The following is a 25,040-nucleotide window of genomic DNA, read 5'->3' as shown; positions in this document are numbered from 1 at the left end:
GAAGAAGAATAAATAATTTGATGGGTTTATCACTTTCTAGTTGGTATCTTAGCGTTTCTTACCTATGGATTCTACCGACTCTATGATAAACTCAAAGATAAACAAATCAGATTTTCAATAACTAGACCGTTTATGTAGAAGTCAAAAGAAACTGCTAAAACATAAATGTAGAGATTTTAAGTGGTTTTGAATGTTTCGTAACACTTTTGTTTTTAAGGTTGTTTTTTTTCCTACAACATGACTTTAGTATGAACCATTGAGTTAGTTTAAAACTGTTATAAATATATAAATGAGTAATTTAATACAAATTAGAATGGAATATGTATCACTTAACACTTATTACCGTATTCACAGAGTATATGTATTGTCACAACGTTTTAATCAGCCAACAATAGGTACAACAGCTAGTTAATGCCAAGTTAAATCGGTGAAATGTTGTAACCATACGTATTATATAAGTGTATCCGATAATAAATAATTTTTTAAGTTTTACATAACAGGGTACTTTTTTTTAAGTTTAATTTTGAATATGCGCTGGTTCCTTGGCTTTTATCCTGTACACAATCACTGTGTAAAAAAAGAGTAATTGCTTATTTCACAAATATTACTCATAAATATTTCACAACTTACTAACAACTGGCGCGGTAAGAGAAGGTTTGATTGGTGAAAAATAAAAGGAAATAAAAACCATAGAAATAAAATTATAAAAGTAAATTACAATATAATATCATATGTATTAGTAAAAAGATCGAAATTAAATAAATTATGAAACGATACCTAAAAACGGTTAGCTCATCTGATCTAGTTATCGCAGATGGTTTTATTGAATAAATTTTTTGTTGGGTACGAAATTTCGCGAAACGAAACTTCATATTGAATATTAACTTTACGAACAATGTCTACCGGCACATCTGTTATCAGTCAAAATGAGTAATATTGAAATATCTTATATTTTAGTATATATTTTAAAGCATAAGAAAACAGTGTATTTTACGTATGGGTATCTTATTACTCTTATGTTAAAACCTAAAAAGTGAAATTACAAGTAACGATAGTAATATTACTATAGTGTTAAGTATTACTATTAGTAGGCTTAAGTCTTAGAAGTTACGGTCATCTAACGAAAAATTACCTTTACAGAGTACAGTCGTATATTCTTTTTGCACTATGTGGTAAAAAAATGCCTAGATTTGTGTTTTCCACCGATCAGAAACTAAAATAAATACATTTCCTGGTCAAAAGTCGATAAATATAAAATTATATATTTTTGACTACAGAAAATATATTTTTTACAAATGCAATGTTTTTAAAATCGATTGCATTTTATATTCAACTTAACGTTGAATTATAAACTCAATTTAGTAGAATCAGGTAATATACATAATGTAGTTTTGTGTTTTTTGTTTTGTTTTACTTGCATAACAAATGACAAAATTAAGAGAAATATAGTTTTGTGACTGTTTCTTCCTGTATGTTTTAATTATGTATTGTTACTTGTTTTCTCATGAAACAATGAAATGAAACCAAAACTTCCAAATTCAACACAATTATTGGTTAATACTAATAAGGCTGAAACTTATTAATTATATGAACACAAATTGAGTATTGTAAGTTACCTGTGTTAAATACTTAACTCAGAGCTTAGACTTTTATTTACAAGTTTCATTGTTTATTGATATTTATTAATCTTGTCCTGTTCTTTGCTATTCTGTGACTCATATATTTCTTCCCCTTTCAACTGTTACTACAGTTAGATAAATACTAGAGTTTTATTTAAATCAGTTAGAGGCTCTGATAGATGCTCATAGGACTCTTAAGTGAACTTGATAAAACCTGTTGGTTACACACACATACTTATATATATATATATATATATATAAATGACCTGCAAAATCATTATTACCACCAGTGTCACCTACTGTCCAGTTTGATCCAAAGATCACTTTGTAGTTGTCATTATTACCACCATTGTTCAGTTTAAGTCAAAGATCACCTTGTAGTTGTCATTATTACTACCAGTGTTACATATTGTTCAGTTTGATCCAAAGATCACCTTGTAGCTATCATTATTACTATCAGTGTCACATAATTGTCCAGGTTGATCCATAGACCACTTTGTAGTTGTCATTATTACCACCAGTGTTGCATCATTGTTCAGTTTGATCCAGTCATCATATTGTTCACAGTGAAGAAGATAGTATAGTAATACATTAATTGTTAATTCAAACTTTGATTAGTTTCCTGGTCAAATTATACAGTATGTTAGGACAGAGTTTTTTTGATCTGGATCTGGATGGTTTTATTTCAAACTTTTATCCATTGTTCTTAATTGAGAGTGTGTCTAGTTAGTTGACTGTATACATAGTAAAGTGAAAGTAATTGAATGCCTATTATATAAAAGAAAATGTTTTGAATCATACACAGGTTAAAGTATTGGTGAAAACTGTTCAAAATGAAAAAGGTTAGAAGAAGGTGCTGCCAGCCATTTGGCTTCTTTCTAGTCAGTAGTTTAAAATTAGTGACAGCAGAAAACTATTGAAACAGAAAACATTAAAGATCTAAAAAAATTTTTATTAGTTGATTGTTTTCTTGATGATCCTTATAATTGGATTTTCTGTTAATCAGTTAGTTTAAGTTACACTAATTGATGTAATCATCACTTTTAGGTAACCAATTTTATCAGTCAGATCACTGTACTTTTTTGAAATGAGTAATAGTACTGGAAAGTTTGAAACCCATAAGATTAGTTAGGGTTAATAGAAAAATGGGTAGTAATTCTGACTTCACATCTTGACTGGGTCTCTACAGGAACCTGGAGCGTAGTGCTAAAGAAATCAACTGATACAATATTTGGACTTTACAACATACAAGGAAATATTTAATAAAGCCTTACAGAAAATCTAGTCAAATCATTTTGTTATAGAGAATGGGATGAATCTTGAAAGCTGTAGATGATGAAAAATCTCTTAAATTATTAGGGCCTTTGGCAGACTGGTATTAATTTTTGTTCATTAATATTTATCTTTAGCTGCTTTGGATTTCATTTTATATGTGGATGGTTATTTTATTTATGTCTGTAATAAATGTAATGTTTCCTCTGTACTATGTTGCTAAAATTTGTTGACAGGTCTGATTTGTTATATGTTTCAAATAAGATAACTAAGGTGGTGTTTCCCATAACTTTTATGTATTCTGTCAAGTGGTGAACTGTTAACATCCAAGTTTGTGATTTGTCTAAATATTTATTAATGTGGTTGTTTTACTTTAATTCTGTTTTGTACAACATTTTTATGTTTTATAAGTTATGTGTTGTATGACAGCTGTATCCTGAACAGTCTGGATACAGTATGTGTGGTATGACAGCACTATACTGAACAGTCTGGATACAGTATGTGTGGTATGACAGCACTATACTGAACAGTCTGGATACAGTATGTGTGGTATGACAGCTCTATACTGAACAGTCTGGATACAGTATGTGTGGTATGACAGCTCTATACTGAACAGTCTGGATACAGTATGTGTGGTATGACAGCTGTATCCTGAACAGTCTGGATACAGTATGTGTGGTATGACAGCTCTATACTGAACAGTCTGGATACAGTATGTGTGGTATGACAGCTCTATACTGAACAGTCTGGATACAGTATGTGTGGTATGACAGCTCTATACTGAACAGTCTGGATACAGTATGTGTGGTATGACAGCTCTATACTGAACAGTCTGGATACAGTATGTGTGGTATGACAGCTGTATCCTGAACAGTCTGGATACAGTATGTGTGGTATGACAGCTCTATACTGAACAGTCTGGATACAGTATGTGTGGTATGACAGCTGTATCCTGAACAGTCTGGTTACATTTCCCATTTTTGTTTTCAGGCTTCTGCCTCCTCCTGTATTGTGGGCACAAAGAAAACACCTCTTGTATCTCATGATAGCCCTAGAAGATTGTAAGAGCCCAACAGTTAAATTAGAAAGTGATAAACTATATTTCAGGTAAGTGTATGCCACTTACTTTACTAATATTTCATTAAATATGTTAAATATTCATATAATATGTGTATTTGAAGTGATGCCGTGCAATTATTTAGATACTCCTACTCAGAATTGTTACTTACCTTTCTGCACCACTGAGAGATGATGTTAGCAGAGTTTCCTGTTCATGTCACTAGCTAATATTATAATCATCATAATAGTGTAACACTCCACCACTAGGAGGGTGATACATCCACCACTAAGAGTTATTACTTTATACATGATGGTAGTGGAGTTTTCTGTTCATATCACTGGCCTATGCTCTAACCATCATAATAGTGTAACATACATCCTCCATGCACAACACTAACACATCATCATTCTGTCCTTGTCACTGTTTGCATTTAGACACATTTTCTGCTGTGTTTCTAGTTGCCTTAGTTAATGACCATTTTTGTTTTTTACTTTTATTCCTGTTCCAGTTTTGTTCCATCCATGATTCAACTTTATTTTCTCTAGATACCATGTGTCTACTTCTTATCTATTTTGAACAATGTATACAGTAAAAAAAGTATCGACATCCAGACATTCCTTTTCGTATATTTTCTCCAACTTGAGGCATCTTACCTGTTCATGAAACTGACATTAGCCCTTCAAATAACCTTGTAAATCACATTTAACAAAACTTGAATTTTAGTCTGTGACATGGTACTATCAGTACTAGAGCTGTGATGAACTGGGGTGTCTCAGTTGCTGGTATTTTGAAACATGATTTCATCAAGTGGCTGTTTTTCTTTTGCCAATTTCATTTTTTGCCCTCTTCCTGTAGATGAGTTATGATACACTAACCTAACCTCAGCTCAGTGATATAATGTACAATGTTTGTTACTATTTTTCAAAATAGAAATCAAAGAATGTTTTTGAAAATAACTTTTATTTTATTTGTTTACATTTCTCTCTGTCATTAAAGATACTGTTTGTGGCTGAAAGTTCAATAAAATATTTTCATGTGAACCATCACTGAGAAGTGTCAGTCAAGTCATATGAATAACCATTAAGAAATGTTAATCAGACTGAAGGAATGACTACTAAGAAGTGTTTAACAAGCCATACGAGTGACCACTAAGAATGGTCAGTTAGGTCATATGAATGACCGTTAAAGAGCTTTAATCAGACCATAAAAGTGACCACAAACAATTTTCGTGCTTGATTATATAGTGATATTTTCTCTACTTGACTATTTCTTAATGTTAAAAATGTGTAAAATGTTTTTCTTATGTTTTATAAACAGTTATAAACCAGAACTAAAATATTGAATAAATAAACTGACAGTTTTCTTTGCCTGTTTGTAAATTGATTGTTTGTTTTTTTCCCAGGGGGAAAGGAGGAGTAGAAAACAAAGAACATGAAGTTGTTCTAATGTTTCTGGAAGAAATAAAACCAGAGGTAAAATTAAATTGGATTTCAGTTTTTTCTGTATTGCATCCTTAAAATGTGGCATGTGTTAGGTAATAGATTTCTGATTCTGAGTATTTTTCCACAAGCCTGTTTATAGTTTTTTTTTAAACATTCTCAGTAGTTAGTAAACTTTCAAGATTAATCTTAAAACTTCCCGTATTTTTAGAATAAGAAAATGTTGTATTTAATTATTTGTTTACAACAAATGTGTATCGATTCACAGTGTATTCAGTTTTAAAGTAGTTTAGTAGAACTATCCCTGGACCACATTAATTTTTTTAACACTTTAAACCATTTGTTCATCAAATTCTGTGCGAATTCATGATCATTGGTACAGGGTCCCTAATAACATATGTTCTTTACGCTGAGTGTTGTAATAGGTAAACATTTACAGTTACTAACCCCAACCAGATGGTATAACAATAAATTTATAACCTTTATACACCATGTTCTGGCATATTCTGGTCAACATTGTTTAACATCTTCATATGTTCTTTTAATAATTAAAAGTAATATCACCCATTACTTATCTTGATGAAACTTCATAGAATGGATGGCAACTGCCTGTTGTGGAGACACAAGTGTAGAGGAAAATGTTTCGAAAGTCTTCTGCCTTTTGTCTTCGAGTCAGTGTGTGTGTAGGTGTTGTTGGTCTTTTATAGTATCCTGGTGGACACACACACTGACTTGAAGATGAAAGGCAGAACACTTTTGAAACGTCATTCTCTACACTTGTGTCTCCACAACAAGCAGTTGCCGTCCATTCTACAAAGTTTCATCATGAATACTCTACCTAAATGATCTATCAAATATTGCCTATCTTGTTACTGTGATGGCGAATGACCATGAGGAATCTGTTTGATGTCATACGATAAGACTAAACTGTTGTTTTTCCCTTCAGGAATCAAAGTATGCAGTACGAGGAAGAGGAATTGAATTTATCTTAATAAAAGCCAAAGAAGGCCCTTACTGGAATAGGCTGCTTAAAGATGGTACAAAGGTGAATCAGTTATGCATGAATATTTCTACTCTACTGTTAATAGTATTTATTATTTTAGGTTTATTTGTAATTCATCTTACTGGTATATCTATCAATAATTTTACTATATATATTTTATTTTTATTCCTACTTGTTTGGATTGAGTAGAACTTTGAGCCACAGGTCCGCACAAACGTATCCCAGTGTGTTACGCATTTAATGTTTGGCTAAGTATTTCTTTTAGTGGTTAGTGATATTCTTTGTTATGTATTATTAACTTAGGCATTTTTAAATATTTGATTTACCAGTAGTTTTATTTCCATTTTAATTATTAAATAAGTTAAATATCTTGTTCTATTAGGCTTAATAAGCATTTGTTATTTTCAGTTTACCTGTGGTTATTTTTACAGGTTTATCAATATTGTAGTTATCTCTTCTTGAACACACAACATCATAAGTTTATTTCACTATACAATTTCTTCCTGTTAATTTATTTTAATTTATACTTTATGTTTATTGTCTTTAATTTTGTTTAATTTATAATTACTACTTCTTACCATTAATTTTGTTTGTGCGAGCCCCCCAAGTAGGCTTAACCTACCTGCTCCTAATATTGTTCATCTTCCCTCCTATAATGGTTGAACTCATTTTCAGACTTTGTAAGTTTTCCTCCACCTTCTTATGGAATGCCTTGCCTCCACTGCAGAATGTGCCAGGCTTATCTAAATTATTTTTGACATTTTTCTTCCCTTTACTTTATTTCTTTGTCTGTTATTTTCCCCTTACCTTTGGGTTTGGTTTGTGGTTTAATTGACCCTTTCTTCCTTGTATTTTTCTGCCCATCTTCACTCCTAATCTACACTTTCCTTTTTCCCTGCCATCAGTTGAAGGTACTTCATCTGTCAAGCACTAGGACTATGTCTCATATATTCATCTCCAAAACTCTATTTGGGTAGCTGTTCCTTTCTTGTCAAATTACCATCATTCATTCACCTGTTGCCATCCTTCACTCTTTCATGAGACTGTGAATGGGTAAGTTACCTTCCCTTATATATATATATCTTCTTTTTTAGGGCCATGTTCCTCTTTTTCTTACTGGATCCCACTCTGTAGCATGTGGTGCCTGATCAGGTATCCTTTAACCTTTAAAATCCACACTGTTCAGCCATGTCAACTTGCTTATTATGTTCTGTAGCCATGCAGCACACACATAGATTGCTTGAGGTTTATCTTCATGATGGAATTACTTCATAAATATGTACATTCCCGGACCATACCACCCATGGACTACATGAGCAAAGCAGAAAGGGATAGATGACCATCCCTGCTATGCCTTGTATTGAATGAATCAGTATGGTCAGTTTTTAAAAATAGGGTTTTGTGGTTACCCATTGCACTGTCTCTGGTGTTGATGTTCCTCTGGATCCTCCCCTCACCTTTTTCCTTCTAGTGGAGTTTGGGAATCTTTACCACTTTCCAGTTGCAACCTGGTAGGTTGTCTGACCGTGGAGGCATCAATGGTTAATGAAATAAATAATTAATACAGAAATATCATTCAGTGCAGAGTAGGATGTTGGTGTTGTTCTGGTGTAGATGACATGATATCCTCCACTATAAAACATATTAAAACCAACTTAGCTAATGTCAAATTGTAGTTCACCCCTTAGATTGGGATCTCTTATTCAACCCTGTGTGGATGTTGGTTCCAAGTGGCCATGTTTTAGATTTACAGTAAAACTAATCAGCACAAGTCCTTACACATGTATTATGGTTGTCTGTCTTCCTCCCTTATATTTACTCCATGTGTGATGTTGGTTATGGTGGAGGTACTTGGGCTGTTACAGTTCTTTCACTTATTCTGAGGATGCACCTTGGTTGGTGTGATTCAGTTTCACAGTTGGGGAAGTTGATTTCTCTATAAAAGATATCTTCCATTTTCAGCCTAAACTTGAAGTGAGAGTGGTAGAATTGAAGAGGAGTCACATGCAAAACATGAGTGTGTGGCACTCTCATTGGTGGAAAGGTGTCACGTGATGATTTGTAATAGACATGCATTGTAATGAGTCACTTCTAATGAAGGGGAGACAGAAGAGTTGTGGCATGCATAATAATGTTTTGTGCATTTAGAGGGCAGCATTGAACCATAATAGCTATTTATGTATAAGTATAGTATCAGAAACACATTATAAGTATAGGAAAATTATGACTTTTGATCATTTTAATTTTTTTCCCCATATTCTGTATGATGTTTAAAAAAATCAAAGAAAATATCAAATTATTTAGTGCAAAAATCACTTATTATAAAAGTTGTCATAATTTTAGATCATGGAGTATTTTATGGCTTGAACTACTGGTTTCTTAGTTGTAAGGTCCTGGTAAATCTAAACATGTACTTCTGATTCTTGTGTTTATGATGTGATATTGATGTAAAAATAATCATCTTAATAGGAAGTGTTCACTGATATGCTAACAATCCCAGAGATCCAATGAACTTGGTAAAAAATGAGATTCTTTTAAATTGTTACACAAAACATCAGAGTTTATCATTTATTAACTGTAGTAACATTTGAATATTTCCTACATTGCATTGGTTTGCTCCTAATTATATATATATACAAACACACACGTTCCATCATCGTAGGTAGTACACGATATTGAATGTAGATGGCTGCACTATGTAAAATTGTCAGGAAGTGAATTATGTTTAGTTGAACATAATATTTTCACTTGCAGTGCCACACGAAACAGTAAAGATAATGTAGTGTTGAATGAAAACAAAATTACATTGAATGGGATTACAAGAACAACATATGATAGTTGTGGTTTTTGTCCCTTGGGTAGATTATGAGTCAACATTCTCCATCCCCAGTTTTTAAATTGAACTATCAAAACTTCATTAACAAGAATATCAACTAGTATTAAAAATAATAAAAGTGACTTTATCAGAAAATATTCATAAATATGAAAGTTAATGAAATGAAATTGTTCATTTTTGTTTGTTTTTTTCATTCTTGTTTTTGATAAATAAAAATTGTTATATTAGCTTGGTGTGGCTGTGTTATTAATGTATCTAGAAGGTGAATGTAAGGTTTCATAGTTTGTGACCCATTGCACTTTGGGTATATGGGTGTATTATAAGTGTAGCAGTCAAAACCCACTATTTAATTACACAAGAGTATCTCAAGAGTTGGTGACAGGTACTGTTGACTTGTTGCTTTATCATTAATTTTAGGGAAAGCTGTATGCAGATGGCATTTGTAAAGCTGAAATGTGAAACAAAACTTTGTTCTACAAATTGTTTTTAAAGAGTAATTGTGTTTTAGAACAGTTTTAAACATTTGATTTATGTAAATTTTATCTTGACCATTTCACAGCTTCTTTGTTTACTCATTTATTGGAATAAAAATAGTAACTTTTTTTTTTGTCAGTATCACTGGTTGAAAGTAGATTTTAATAAATGGGCAGATGAAGATGACTCTGATGATGAATTTAACTCGGGAACCAACTTTGATGAGGTAAATGAAGTTTTGTCACTTGGGTTCATTAGTATGGTAAACATTTAATGTCATAGCTTTCTTAGTTCTTCATGTATTGTTTGATTTTACCATCTTCCAGATTGAATGATTTGTTTGTATGTGTGACTGAACTTGAAAATATTGATTGTGACCCTGTATCATTATGTACTCCATAATTTAACTGAATCTAATTCAGTGTGTTCGTGTAAAGACAATTTGGTTTCTACTGCCATCTTGATCTTATATTAACTCTTTCAATACAGGCTTGGTCTCTATGACCAACCATGTAATCTCTTTGTACTCATTTAAAGCCTTTCTAGATTTAATACTTCTGACCTTTAATATAGTGTATGTGTGTATGTATATCTTCACAAATTTTGCAGTATTTCACTTAGTATTATAAGTCTTTCACATATAAAAAATCATATTTTTAGTGAAGTATTTTCATTAAAATAAAATAAAGATTTGTTCATGAATATATTGAGTATTGCCTTTGAATACCCTTTGCACAAAGCAATTTTTTTGTTAAAATTAAAAATTCTTTTCCATATCTCAAAGCTTTATAAAAAAAAGTAGAAAATCCTCACTATATTTAAACTGTTGTGTAAGCTTCATAAAAACAGTAGATAATCCTACTAGATTTAAACTGTTGTGTAAACTTCATAAAACAGTAGGTAATCCTACTAGATTTAAACTGTTGTGTAAGCTTCATAAAAACAGTAGATAATCCTACTAGATTTAAACTGTTGTGTAAGCTTCATAAAACAGTAGGTAATCCTACTAGATTTAAACTGTTGTGTAAACTTCATAAAACAGTAGGTAATCCTACTAGATCTAAACTGTTGTATAAGCTTCATAAAACAGTAGGTAATCCTACTAGATTTAAACTGTTGTATAAGCTTCATAAAACAGTAGGTAATCCTACTAGATTTAAACTGTTGTGTAAACTTCATAAAACAGTAGGTAATCCTACTAGATTTAAACTGTTGTGTAAGCTTCATAAAACAGTAGGTAATCCTACTAGATTTAAACTGTTGTATAAGCTTCATAAAACAGTAGATAATCCTACTAGATTTAAACTGTTGTATAAGCTTCATAAAACAGTAGGTAATCCTACTAGATTTAAACTGTTGTGTAAGCTTCATAAAACAGTAGGTAATCCTACTAGATCTAAACTGTTGTATAAGCTTCATAAAACAGTAGGTAATCCTACTAGATTTAAACTGTTGTGTAAGCTTCATAAAACAGTAGATAATCCTACTAGATCTAAACTGTTGTGTAAGCTTCATAAAACAGTAGGTAATCCTACTAGATTTAAACTGTTGTGTAAGCTTCATAAAACAGTAGGTAATCCTACTAGATTTAAACTGTTGTATAAGCTTCATAAAACAGTAGGTAATCCTACTAGATCTAAACTGTTGTGTAAGCTTCATAAAACAGTAGGTAATCCTACTAGATTTAAACTGTTGTGTAAGCTTCATAAAACAGTAGGTAATCCTACTAGATTTAAACTGTTGTGTAAGCTTCATAAAACAGTAGGTAATCCTACTAGATTTAAACTGTTGTGTAAGCTTCATAAAACAGTAGGTAATCCTACTAGATCTAAACTGTTGTGTAAACTTCGTAAAACAGTAGGTAATCCTACTAGATCTAAACTGTTGTGTAAACTTCGTAAAACAGTAGATAATCCTACTAGATCTAAACTGTTGTGTAAACTTCATAAAACAGTAGGTAATCCTACTAGATCTAAACTGTTGTGTAAGCTTCATAAAACAGTAGGTAATCCTACTAGATTTAAACTGTTGTGTAAGCTTCATAAAACAGTAGGTAATCCTACTAGATCTAAACTGTTGTGTAAACTTCATAAAACAGTAGATAATCCTACTAGATTTAAACTGTTGTTTAAAATTGTTTTTCTAGTTTTGATTTCTTGGTTTGAATGTGTTCCAAGAACTGACTGATTTTATTTTATTTTTGTAACATCAGTGTTTGAAACTACTGATATTTTCTAATTGATCTATCCTGCTTGACCTGTTTTAGATGATGGGACAGATGGGTGGACTTGGTGGTGATGAAGATTTATCACCCTTGGTAAGTTTCACTTTGCAGAAGTGAAACCGATGTTTTTGATTAAGCGTGACTAATATTTCATGTTAAGAATTATTTATTTTACAAATAAGGTTTAGTTTTTATTTTTAATCTCAACAATGTCTCCCAATAAAATTCATGCATTATTACACAACATAGCTAGCTTTCTCTGGTTGCTATAACAACATATCACAGAGCATCACTACATTGAGCATACTTCTGTTTAGCAGGTTTGTTTCGATCAATACAGCAACTTATAGTCATTGTTTGTGATGTGGGTTTTTCATGTTACATGTGTTCCCCACACTACATACATTCTCTCTGGCTTTGTAACACTACAGTAAACTTTAGTTCTGTCTAATTGTATGTGAATTGGATAACAGGAACTCTAGCTTCATATGGATTATCTTACAAGTTGTATAATTATTGGTTTCATCTACACCTTCAGAATATTCAACAATAGAGTTGTGTCTTTCCTCAGAGTATTCCAGAAAGGTAAACTTAATTACTTTTTCCGATCCCACTACTTCAAACAGACTATGAGAACCATAGTTATTACTGGAATAACTTATAATTACCAGATATTTACTCCAGAGACAAGTCACTTCTTTCTGAACTTTGATGAAAAGCTACAAAACCATAAGGTTATTCCACATAACATGCCTCTGTTATTTGTGCTGTACATATGTCACGAGAAACATATTGCACTGTTCAGTATTATGTTACTTTATCATTAGCTTTCCCTGTGACTGCTGTTTATGCAAATTGTCAATGTATTTGAATGCATTTTTCCATCCATCTTTCTTGAAATATTTGTTTCTATTAACTTGTGTCACAGTTATTTTTTATTGCCTGAGAGAGTTCATTTATTAAGAAGTTTTTGTTACAAGTAATGTTATTGTATAGCGCAGAGTAAACAAATAGTATTCTGTATGCACAATAGTTTGTTTCCTAGATGTTTTAACCCATCTATGAAATACTTTTGGTAAAGACTTGAAACTAATTCTTTTTTTCCACAGGATGATGAACCAGATAGTGACAATGAAGGTAATTTTTAATTTTCTTCTTCTCTCACACCATATTTTTGTAATTACTAAAATAATTTATACAAAAGAGGAAATAAGAGATTAAAGATTGTGTACTAGTTATAAAAAAAAGTTGTGTGTTCACGTTCACAGAAGTGTTTTACATTGGTGTGTCTTTGATGTGATTTTATCATTTAAATAACTACTGTTTAAAAATGTACAAATGTTTAATAAACTACATTACTAAACATCAGGGAGTTTATTAGAATTAATGAGGTAAAATAGTAAGTTATATATTAGTTTGGAGGTTATGTGGGTTATTTAGCCATCAGCAAGGACATTGAAACAGTATTTGAAGATCTTGGTTTTGTTTTAAAAATTGTGTCCACTTAAGAGTTTCCTAAAGGTTGATCCTTGAAATTTAGTATTTAGTAAATACAGTTTCCACGTGCAGATGAGTAGAACATAAACAGTAAAGTTAAGCTGTCAGTTCAGACATGTTTCCCCAACCTGTACTTCCATGTTGATTGCCAAGTGGTTTGGATGCTTCTTGACAGTTAGCAAGATTTGAAACTCATTGTTGAATATGCCTTATCATTTAGAGAGGATGTTTTGCTCATAATCTGTGAAATCAAAAACCATTGCCAAACATTTCCCCCAACCTTGTGGGCCTGGCATGGCTAGGTCATTAAGGCACTTGACTCATAATTTGAGGGTTGCAGGTTCGAATCCATGTTGCACCAAATATGGTTTGCTATTTCAGCCGTGGAGGTATTATAATGTGACAGTCAATCCCACTATTCACTGGTAAAAGAGTAATGCAGGTAGCCCTCCAGTAGCTTTGTGAAAACTTCAAAACAAACTAAATATTCCTCCAATGTTGTCAGGTAGTTATGGTGTTGGACTTGCAATTTGCAAGACTGAGAAACATGTTCACCCTTTTAGTCATGAGGGTATTCTTTTGTCATAGTAAATCCCACTATTTGCTGTTAGAGTTCCCTAGTGGATGGTGTTGAACAGCTGCGTTCCTTTTTGTCCGCCTGTCATGTCAAAGTTGTGGACTGGTAATCCACAAGTAGTTTTGTACAAAGTTCAACAAACAAATCCTTATTGATGGCTGTTCACTTGATTTAAAAGTACTTCTTAAAAGTCAATCTATTTCTAGGAATTAATATATTACAAAATTAAATAAGGCAAGGAAACATTAATGATGCATCAGAACTTAGTTTTTAAAGTTTCAATTTTTTTTTTTTTTTTTATTAGATCTTCCTGACTTGGAATCAAAAGACTAGGACATTATGTAATTTATAAACATTCCAACAGATGTCACTGTCAAACCTTTGCAGTTCAGTTCACTTGTGGTACATTCTTTCAACTGTACTTCACCATCATCTATTCATGATTTTGTTTGTTCGGTTTTGCACCTTCATGATTCGTTTAGCTTATGATCTGTATTAATAGTTACCTTTTCATTCAGTTTGCCAATAAAATAAACATAATATATATATATAGCTCTGTTTTCTAAGTTTATTTCCAACGCGAGTACAGTCATCAGCCAATCAAATGTTTAGTTTTTTTCATGCGTTCTTTTCCTTAGTACAGATTTCATTAACACAATTCAGGAGTTGGCATGTAGGAAGGTATAAATAACATTTAAATCTATAAAGATGAATAAAAGCAAACACCTGTAATTATATTTATTGAAACTGGTATAACAAGTCACAAGAACTGGTTAAAACACTAAATTTATTTTAGGTCTAACCAGCCACAGCTACCATAAATTAATATCTCGTAGAAAGTAATGAAGGTGGACAGTTTAGTATATATTCACTTTAAATTTGAACTGTTAATTAATAAAAAAACTAGTACATGTTTTAATAATAATATAACTGCAGTAATCCATATAAGTGCTACTTAATACGGTGAAGCTAAACGAGAGAATAGCTTACTTTCGAGACAGTGTTGAAGGTCAACTTTTCCTCCACGAAAACTATTGCCTAAATTTTTTTTTTTTTTACTTGTTGAATGTCTGCGGACAAAATAGTTACCACTAAACCCCAATAATAGAGAATATACAGCTGCAAACTTTCACCCACTGCGTAGTAGTAGTAACAAACTATTAAAACAAATTTTTATTATGATTAATTTGTAATATATTAGAAAGTTCTAAACTTAAATGTTACAATTTAATTCTCAAATCACAGTCTTATTTATGCCATTCATTATCGCTAGTCTACATATTCTATCATTTTGAATAATGTGTCTGTTACACGTCTCTTAGCACAAATAATTGACCAGAATTTATTTAAAAAACAAACCAATCATAACTTTAATAGCGACAGTGGCTCAATAGCAGGCTGAGGGTTTATAACAAAATATTAGAAACAGTAACCGCAGTGAACACAAAAGTCGAGTTCAGTGGTTCGTAACCAAATATTTTCGTGCGATTCATATTTTATAACGTTGTAGTTAAATTTTATTATAAAAGCGAACCACTTTAGGACCTCGTTTATAAATAACTTACGCGATTTTGTGCATTTGGTTAAATACATATAATTAATTTCTTATTATAATCCGAAAAATTACAGCTTTAAATATCAATTCGTGTATTCAAGGAAAAAGTTCTCTTGGCTAGATTCGTCGACATTGGAATAGATCTCTAAAACTCTTCAGTGCTGCCACCTGATGGCAGCAAACCAATATACGTGAAACTTTTCCTACTACTAATAATAATACGAACTCTTCCCACCTAGCCTTATTATATCCGAACTATTACAGCACCAACAAAAAAAAAATTCATACGTATAAGAGATTAAGTTGTAATTTGTTCAACGATTTCTCGTATCACTTGACCAAAAAATTTTACTCTCAAAGTTTTAAATGTCTAATTTCGTTAGTAATAGAAATTACCCAAGTATTCTGTACTAACTTTTTAAACTAGGCCGGGCATGGCCAAGGGCGTAAGGCGTGCGACTCGTAATCCGAGGGTCGCGGGTTCGCGCCCGCTAAACATGCTCGCCCTCCCAGCCGTAGGGGCGTATAATGTGACGGTCAATCCCACTATTCGTTGGTAAAAGAGTTGGCGGTGATGACTAGCTGCCTTCCCTCTAGTCTTACACTGCTAAATTAGGGACGGCTAGCACAGATATCCCTCAAGTAGCTTTGTGCGATTTTCCAAAACAAACATTTTAAACTACGAAATTTAATTTCGGTCTCCCAACAAAGTCTAACAATCTATAATTTTAAAACAATCTCTCTCTCGCTAACTTTAAAATCACTGTCCAATAATAATAATAAAAAACTGCTGCGAAATTGTGTAATAAAGACCAAGCTAGATAAATTTAATCCCAGGAATGACGAGAAAGGCCATTGTATCACTACCCTCTCCCCTTCATACAGATTCACACATACCCCATCAGAGAAATTCCCCTGAAACAATCACAACCTTACGCGACACTTGCAGCTGCCAGTAATGTGGTCAAAACGGTTTTATGAATCAATACTGCGCATACTGAGGTCATCACCGGATGTTCTCGCTTCAACATGGCCATATAAGGTAATGAAAGAGCGCCTTCTAAGGGGAGTTGGCCATGATGGAGAATGCTGGGTAATGCACTGTTTACGACTGCTTTATCACACAAATTAACAAAACAATAATAAAAAAAAAAAAGACGTTTTACTAATGCGTGGAGATCAACGAAAAAAAAGTACTACGTATTGTACACAAATATTTCCTTAAAAATAAAACCTTGCTTATTTTAAATTATGTAAAACAAGTTACCTCTTACAGAATTAAGCCAAAATATTTACATGAAAGTAGATTTCCTTTTATAAAATTTTTATATTATATAATGTTTCTTAGTGCAGTGTTCATGTTCGCAGTAAAGCACAAGAGTTTTATTTTTTAGACGCTTTTTTGCCTCTGAAGTAATATTCTTTAATGTTTGTATATGGAAATTCTTGAGTATGCATGTAGACGTACACAGAGAAAAACAAAAAAATGTAAAACCGAAAACAAGGCTTGTATTACCAAACATCTCGTATTTTACTTCGTTTTAAAATGTACAACAAAAAGGTGAAATTCTCAAAATTTTAATACGATAAAATTCGTTACACAATTTGTTGTTTGGCAGTAGTTTTAAGTTTGGTACAATTAGACAGTGTTGACTTAGGATTACACTGCCAAGCAAGGGGGAGGAAAAATGCGAATTTTTATCGTGAAACCAAAGCAGACATACAAAGCATTACTGTGCAGTTTATATCTGTTCAAAAGTCCAAACTTATTCCAACTGACTTCGAATGATGGCAAGTCTTTCTTACCATTTGAACCTTGTTATTCGACAACCTTCTAGTCATACTTCTCTCTCATAACTTAAAAGAGCTCTCGAATTTATCGCTATTAACACCAATTTGGAATGGTAGCTTAGAAACACTTGCGGTGAACAATGCTGGGGCCGGATTCGTCGTATTCTTGTTTGGAGATCCACATCTGTTGGAATGTGGACAGTGAAGCTAAGATGGAACCCCCGATCCAAACGGAGTACTTCCTTTCAGGGGGTGCGATAATTTTAATTTTCATGGTGCTGGGTGCCAGAGCCCCGATTTCTTTTTGCATTCTATCAGCAATTCCTGGAAACATGGTGCTTCCTCCGGACAGCACTGTATTGGCGTACAGGTCCTTACGGATATCTACATCACATTTCATGATGGAGTTGAATGTGGTTTCGTGGATGCCACAAGATTCCATTCCCAGGAAAGATGGTTGGAACATGGCTTCGGGACAGCGGAATCTCTCGTTACCAATCGTAATTACTTGACCATCGGGTAGTTCGTAAGATTTCTCCAAGGAGGAAGAGGAGGCAGCAGTGGTCATCTCGTGCTCGAAGTCCAGAGCAACATAGCACAGTTTTTCTTTGATGTCGCGCACAATTTCTCGCTCAGCTGTAATGACCATTTAAAATGAGTTAAAATAGTGATACACACCTTACACCTACAGAATACTTTCAGTTAAAAATCAAACTCTATTAACAAATATAGATCTAACCAAAGTGGATAAAAACTAGATCTAATATTTACGAGACGTTACAGCACTGACTATTTAAATTTCCAAATAGTTAAAACAAGTTATCACTAAAGTCATATTGAATATTAAATTGGCAAACAAAATACATTTTTCCAAGTACAGTATACTTAACTCACACACTGATTTACACAAAATTTATTTATAAAAAAAATAATGCATGATTGCATAGTATTTTAATACAGTAAAACATGAAATACTCACCAGTTGTAGTGAAGCTATAACCACGTTCAGTCAATATTTTCATGAGGTAGTCCGTGAGGTCACGACCGGCCAAGTCCAATCGAAGAATGGCATGGGGTAGGGCGTAACCTTCGTAGATAGGGACAGTATGGGAAACTCCATCACCACTGTCTAGCACGATACCAGTGGTTCGACCAGAAGCATACAGGGATAAAACGGCTTGGATAGCTACGTACATGGCTGGTGTGTTAAAAGTTTCGAACATAATCTGAAAAATTAAAAGTTATGCATTACATAAAAAACTACACGAACGTAAACTTATGACAAAATTTGAACGTATAAACGAACTTACGTCACACATGTTATGACAAAATTTTAGCAAAGGTTAAGAAAAATACCTGGGTCATTTTTTCTCTATTCGCTTTGGGGTTGAGAGGTGCCTCAGTTAGGAGGACAGGGTGTTCTTCTGGGGCTACTCGTAATTCGTTGTAGAAAGTATGGTGCCAAATTTTCTCCATATCGTCCCAGTTAGTAACAATGCCATGTTCAATAGGATATTTTAGGGTTAAGATGCCACGCTTACTTTGGGCCTCGTCACCAACGTAGCTATCTTTTTGGCCCATCCCTACCATTACTCCCTGGATGAGAAAAGAAAATGTTATCATTAGAGATGCAATTGGTATAATCACTAGTTTCAGTGTTGATTAGATTATCTTTAAAACAAGTAAAAAAAAAAAAAAGTTACTCTTTGCAAACAAAAAGGTTTGTCGTCTCTACGTATACTTTTACTCTACAACAAAGAAAACCAAAAAAAAACTTATTGAAAAGGTGGATTACGTTTCATACAAAACAATTTAAAAAAGATCTAACGTAAAGTTTAGTAAAGTAAGAAAAGTTATTGAAGAAAAAGCGTTCGTATATTAGTGAAGCAAAAGTAATCCCACCGATGAATAACTTTCATTTTCGAGATGTAGCAAAGACCCAAGAAGTTCCTTAATATCATCTACAATTCTCTTAAGTAAATAAATAGTCTGTTTTAACCTGTACTATATTGTAATAATCGAATATGTACGCCTAAATATTCTTAAGGTGGAAGCGTGTCGCACGATTTATTTCATGTAATAAATTCCCCTCATACAAAGTTTAGACTTTCTTGTTGATAAAGCTTCCCTCGCACCGAGTGGACTTGTGACCTCTCCCCATGGGTGCAGGTCTGTTGCCTCGTTCCACACGTCATGTAGTATTGATAAACAACGAAAAACTACCGGGTGGATACAACAGTAGTTCACAAACGGGCGTAGTTTTTTTAGTTTTTCTTTTTAGCAAAGCCAAGCCATATCGGGTCATCTGCTATGTCCACCTAGAGAAATCGAACCCCTGATTTTAGGGTTGTAAGAGCGTAGAGTTACCGCTGTGCCGGCGAGTGATGTTAAACATATTCTTGGAAATACGTAAAACAAATGTATACATTAAGTAGTCTTCCCAGCTATTGCAAAAAGCTTTGCTGTTCTAACAGTAAAATTGCAGTTGCTTTGTCAACAAGAATCCAATAATTTCTTTGTTCCAAATGGTCGAATTACCCACAGGTAATAAAATCGTGTTGTTGCGTTATTTTTATACTCCCATTTGCCCCATGTAATCGATAGCACCCAATAGACTCGGCGCAGTAATCTATGTAAAGTTAGTTGCAATGAGACTTCTGGAATTTAAAGTTGTATTCAGTTCAGCAATTTTCGATTAAAGTAAGTTACCATCAAGATTACAATTAAAATTAATACTAGCAATTAATACAGCCATTTTAATATGCCGGTCCGACTAGGAACTATATAGGAAAGTATCTACTTAATGGTAGATTATACATGCGAATTGTTTATTAATTTTCTGACTAGATTAAATTAGTTAATTGTGTCTTAGAGAAAACAATACTTTTAGAATTTAGGATACAAACTTATTACCTGATGTCTAGGTCGGCCCACGATTGATGGAAACACGGCACGAGGAGCATCATCTCCAGCAAAGCCAGCTTTGCACATTCCTGAGCCATTATCAACTACTAATGCAGCTACGTCTTCCTCGCACATGTTGTATGATTAGAATCGTTTACCACCACACTTCCCAAGCGAGAAACTCGAGTGAACTTACATCCACCGGTTCAGTATAATATATACACGCCCACCTATCTTTTTCCGCCAATGACATCAGCGCCACAGTGGCGAACCTATTAACTATATGAATTTACTTGAACATAACTATCATATTAACAGGAAAAACCTCAAACAGCACAAACAAAAGTGTGAATTAAAGGACTTGTATTATTTAAGAAAACACCTCAATCAAAAAATAACAAAACCTGATGATATATATAAATTAATATACTACTATATGAAATATTTGTTTATTTCATACGTCTTTGCCTAAAAATGTAAATATTTTATTTATATTTAATCTAATTAATTTACAGAATAATTTTGAAGGCTATAATATAATGTATAAACATGAATACACACAGAAATTCTGGAGGAAGGCTAGTGTACGGGTTTTTTTGGAGTTCAACAAGCAGAGGCACTGCTTTTTACCATATTTGGTAATGCGAATCTACCACCATATGTCGAGTGTTCTCAATTGGTTGATCCTACACCGGCACAAGTGGCTTTATGAAATTCGTTTGCAGTTGTGTCCAATCAGAAAACACTACAGTTTTGGTGACCATGTATGGAATGTAAGCCGGTAGAAATCTCGTGAAATGCACATGATCTTATTGTTAAAAGAACGCCATATTAACACAGAAACTAAGTCGTATTTTATTATAAGTTCAGGAAAGTACGTTACACTTTGTATGGATATTTTTATTATTACGCAATTAAAGAAGAACATAAAATAGCGAATGAAAAAATTACTGAAATTTAAACAAAACTTGCAAAAGCAGTAATGGATATATACATATTGAGGTTCATTGTACTGCGAGTCTTTCTTGCTTAGTGTGTGTGTACACATCGCTGGTATCCTGGATTTTAACGTTATAAACTCTCAAATATCTCAAAATATTATTTTGACTATTGTTTTTCTTAGTCTACTTCAAACAATTGCTCATTACCGTCAAGAGAAGTAACGAACTCATCAACTATTAATTTTTAAAAGTTCAGAACCAAATTTTGTTATTGTTTCTCACAAAGTGAATGATCGTAGCTAAAATATTAAATCATTGTTCTTAGTATTTCACTTTTTTGTATGTGTGTTTGTGCCTAGCAAAGGCATAGATACTCCCAAAAGAAATAAGCTGTCGGTTAAACTGATGTCACGAATTTGTGTTTTCTCGTTAAACTGAAGCAGAGGTTTCTTTCAAAATATAATTGTTATTTCTTCATGATTTTGAAATGTAAATTTTAGTATGATTTTGCTGTGTTATTTTTATGTACGAAAGTTAAGCTGAGTAGCAGTAATAAAGTCAAAAATGGATTAACTGAATTCATACCTTTTATATTAAATATATTAAACTTATTTATGAAAAAAGCCATAACACTTTAGTTTATGTAAGGCTTGTTCATATAATATTACAGAGAAAGAACCCTGTACATTAACAGTCAGAATGGGCGTTTTCTATAAATTTGATGAATTTCCCAAGAAATTAATTTCAACTTCCTATCTAAAATAAGACACATACTTTCCTTCCTCCTACCCAGTGGCTCATGCCTCGTGCTCAAAAACTATCCACTTAGATCGAAACTAACTGTATATCCAACATATCGAACAGAATAACAAAACATCTACGACAAGAACATAAATAAAAAATAAACATCACATAATTACTACCGAAAAATAAACAATGTATTGGATTGAGGAATAATTCGTGAGCATTTTTTCAAGTTAAAAAATATATTCATAAATGAAACGCTTTCGCAAAATAGTTCATGTCATTTGGTAGATAATTTTTTGCTCTAATAGATGGTGTGTTTGATTTTCATGTGTCTTTAATTTTTTGCTTTCATTTTCAGCTCATTAAATGGAATGTCAAGTGGACAAAATCGAGCATTTTCGACACCATCTGCTTTTCGCATTTAATTTCTTGCAATTTCGTTTAAAACAATGCATACTATATACCTAGGTATTACATGAAATAAAGTATCATAATAAATGTTTTGGGTGTAATGTGTTCATGCATTGAAGTATTGTATAGTCTTGCATGTAATGCTTGAATGAAATTATTTTAAAACGCTCACGAATTATTCCTCAACCTAATATAATTATCATTCAAAAGCAAACAGTGTAATTACTATTGAAAAATAAACAGTATACAATTATTATTACAAATAAACAATACATAATTAACAATGGGAAAAACAGTGTATAGTTAATGTTAAAAGTAACCAATGTGTAATTAATATTGATAAAGAAAGTGTATAATTACTGTTAAAAATAAACAACGTGTAATTAATATTGATAAAGAAACAGTGTACACTTACCATTAAAAAATAAACAATGTGTAATTAATATTGATAAATAGACAATACATAATTAATATTTTTAATGTGTATTAACATTCAAATAATAAAGATGAACCGTATGTCTGGCACCAGGTAATTATTTGTGCCAACCTTTGTTCTCGTATCAACGTTGACAACTGGTAAAGAGAATATGCTTACCTCCCCTATCACACAAATAGAATAGTTAGAAAATTCACTGATGAAGAAAAAATCATAGTTAATCTTATCTCGTGGTTAAGTGATAGTGTGGAATTACAGTGGCTGTTTAGTAAGGGTATATTCCACATGGACATTTCCAGAACTAAGTTTGGTCCGCCTTGACTGGATATGGACATATTATTAACACATATATTCCAAGAACTAAATTTGAACAACCCTAACTTGATATGGGCATATTCACTATTGTGGTTAAAACATACATCCCAAGAAATGAGAAGAATTGTAACAGACAATCTATTCATCTTATTTCCCAGTTAAAAGGACCAAGTTTAACAGCAATAAACAACTTTCCAGCTGAGAACCATGAGAACTATCAAGTTACCTTGTCCAAAAGGCTTGGTTGAGAAATCAATAAAAGTAGGAAGAGTAAAGTTACGGTATGGAGGAAATAAAATACCTTAGCCAAACGTGGAGAAAAGTTAGAAAGATTTATTCAATTATATTACCCAAATATTCCATATGAAGTGCTGGATGCGTTGGCCTATGACAAAATTGAAGATGTAATAGCAGACGAGAATATGGGAGTTAGTCTAAAGGAAAGTATATGTGTATTTTTAAAGGAAGGTGTCTAGTTAGCAACTGTACTCCAGTGCTTTACAGTCACAGATAAGAAACTAGAAGCTTTATTTAGGAATTAAGAGATCATAAGAGCAAGTAGTATTGAAACATCAACGTCTTCTGATGAAGAACTCAGACAGCTTATAATATAGAAGATAAAACACAAGCCAGTAGGATATATAGCAAGGAACTGTAGATTAAAGTTTATATAGGATAAAATTATTTCTAAAGGATATTGGTGGAAAATGAACTATTATAATTGTGAGAATGTCGTCACTTTACCCAAGGCTGTGAAAATCCAACAGATAAAAATCAAACAAGAATAAATTAGATAAATACGGGTCAAACTTAATCTGGGAATATTCCATCTAAAATAGAAAGTTCAGTATTGTAGGAAACACGTCCATGAGTCTATGGGTTTCTCTAAAACTCACTATGCATGGGTAATTGAGACTGAGAAAGCATGCATACTGGTAACTGACCTCTTGTGGAAACATGCAAAGTTGCATTTGTTTGCAACATCTTCACAGTCAGATTACTGCTATACCAAGAACTATTAGTAATATATATTCATGATGGAACCAAATACTTCAGCATTTACAGGGGAATTGGTGATTCGAACCACTCTTGTGGATCTGAAAAATTATGGTATTAAAAAAGACTTAAACCACTAGTGGTTAAATGAAAAGTCGCTGTGTTGTTAACAGGACTGGATTTCATCAGGATGAAGTTTTAACGATGAACTCGAAAGTTAAGCAGCTGTTAAAAAGAGAATCAATAATGTAGTTTCCAGAATCCAGAAACACAGACGATACAAGTCAAAGGTCACACAACAGGACTGTTATTTCAAGTGCGAGAGAACAGCCAACTGGCTAACTCCAAAAAGGAATTCACCTGGGGCAAGACAATCCGCTGAAGAGTAGTACTTCATGTCGAGATCATTTATTGATGGTCACTAGCGACAGAGCCAAGAGGGAGGGGAATTCGCTTAATAACCTGCCCAGAGAGAATTCCACCAGTGACAAGACAACAAATGACAAAAAGGGCAAGTGACCATTATACCATAACTTTTTGAAACAAAAACCACGAAAAAAATACTTGGTGAATGGAATACTTTAATTTATTGTTTTATTTTTGTATTAGCAATGTTCAAGGGACTCCACAAAATAGAAAGGAATAATGTTGTAAGCTATATTTTCCACGACTTAAGATTATCTACGCTAACCGTTCCTAATTTGAAAATAAAGGTAGCTAGTCATCACCACCCACAGCCAACTCTTGAGCTATTTTTTACCACCGAACAGTGAGATTGACCATATCATTATAACGCCCCCACAGCTGAAAGGGCGAGCATATTTGGTGTGTCAGGGAATCGAACTCTCAACCCTCAGATTACGATTCGAGTGCCTTAACCATCTAGCCATGCCGGGTCAAAATGTTTGCAAGAGGGATCTCGTCATTACAATGATGTCAGATC

The 25,040-nt window shown here is 32.9% G+C and overlaps 2 protein-coding genes and 1 pseudogene across 3 annotated transcripts in view; 1 reads left to right on the top strand and 2 right to left on the bottom strand.

Annotated features, from left to right (window-relative positions):
• Positions 1–649: 649 nt before the first annotated feature.
• LOC143252474 (prostaglandin E synthase 3-like) lies at positions 650–14,551 on the top strand. Its single transcript, XM_076504653.1, has 8 exons — positions 650–930; positions 3,882–3,998; positions 5,354–5,423; positions 6,337–6,435; positions 9,843–9,929; positions 11,970–12,020; positions 13,037–13,064; positions 14,306–14,551. Exons 1-8 carry the CDS (start codon positions 896–898, stop codon positions 14,332–14,334), a joined length of 516 nt encoding a protein of 171 aa, XP_076360768.1. The 5' UTR covers positions 650–895; the 3' UTR covers positions 14,335–14,551.
• A 2,512-nt stretch (positions 14,552–17,063) lies between these two features.
• On the bottom strand, positions 17,064–20,502 carry LOC143252472 (actin, acrosomal process isoform-like; annotated as a pseudogene). Its single transcript, XR_013029007.1, has 4 exons — positions 20,261–20,502; positions 18,704–18,943; positions 18,327–18,573; positions 17,064–17,983 (listed from the first exon to the last, which is right to left on the bottom strand). The product of XR_013029007.1 is annotated as an actin, acrosomal process isoform-like (transcript).
• The window catches only part of LOC143252473 (ceramide synthase 6-like), a 46,139-nt gene continuing 41,370 nt past the window's right edge, over positions 20,272–25,040 (bottom strand). Inside the window, exon 14 of the transcript XR_013029009.1 lies at positions 20,272–20,530. The gene's annotated coding sequence lies outside the window, so the exon portion shown is untranslated. The remainder of the gene's footprint in view (positions 20,531–25,040) is intronic.

The sequence above is a fragment of the Tachypleus tridentatus genome, chromosome 6, assembly GCF_004210375.1.
Source record: "Tachypleus tridentatus isolate NWPU-2018 chromosome 6, ASM421037v1, whole genome shotgun sequence".
Taxonomy (NCBI): Eukaryota; Metazoa; Arthropoda; class Merostomata; order Xiphosura; family Limulidae; genus Tachypleus; species Tachypleus tridentatus.
This window is presented reverse-complemented; position numbering and strand designations above follow the sequence as displayed.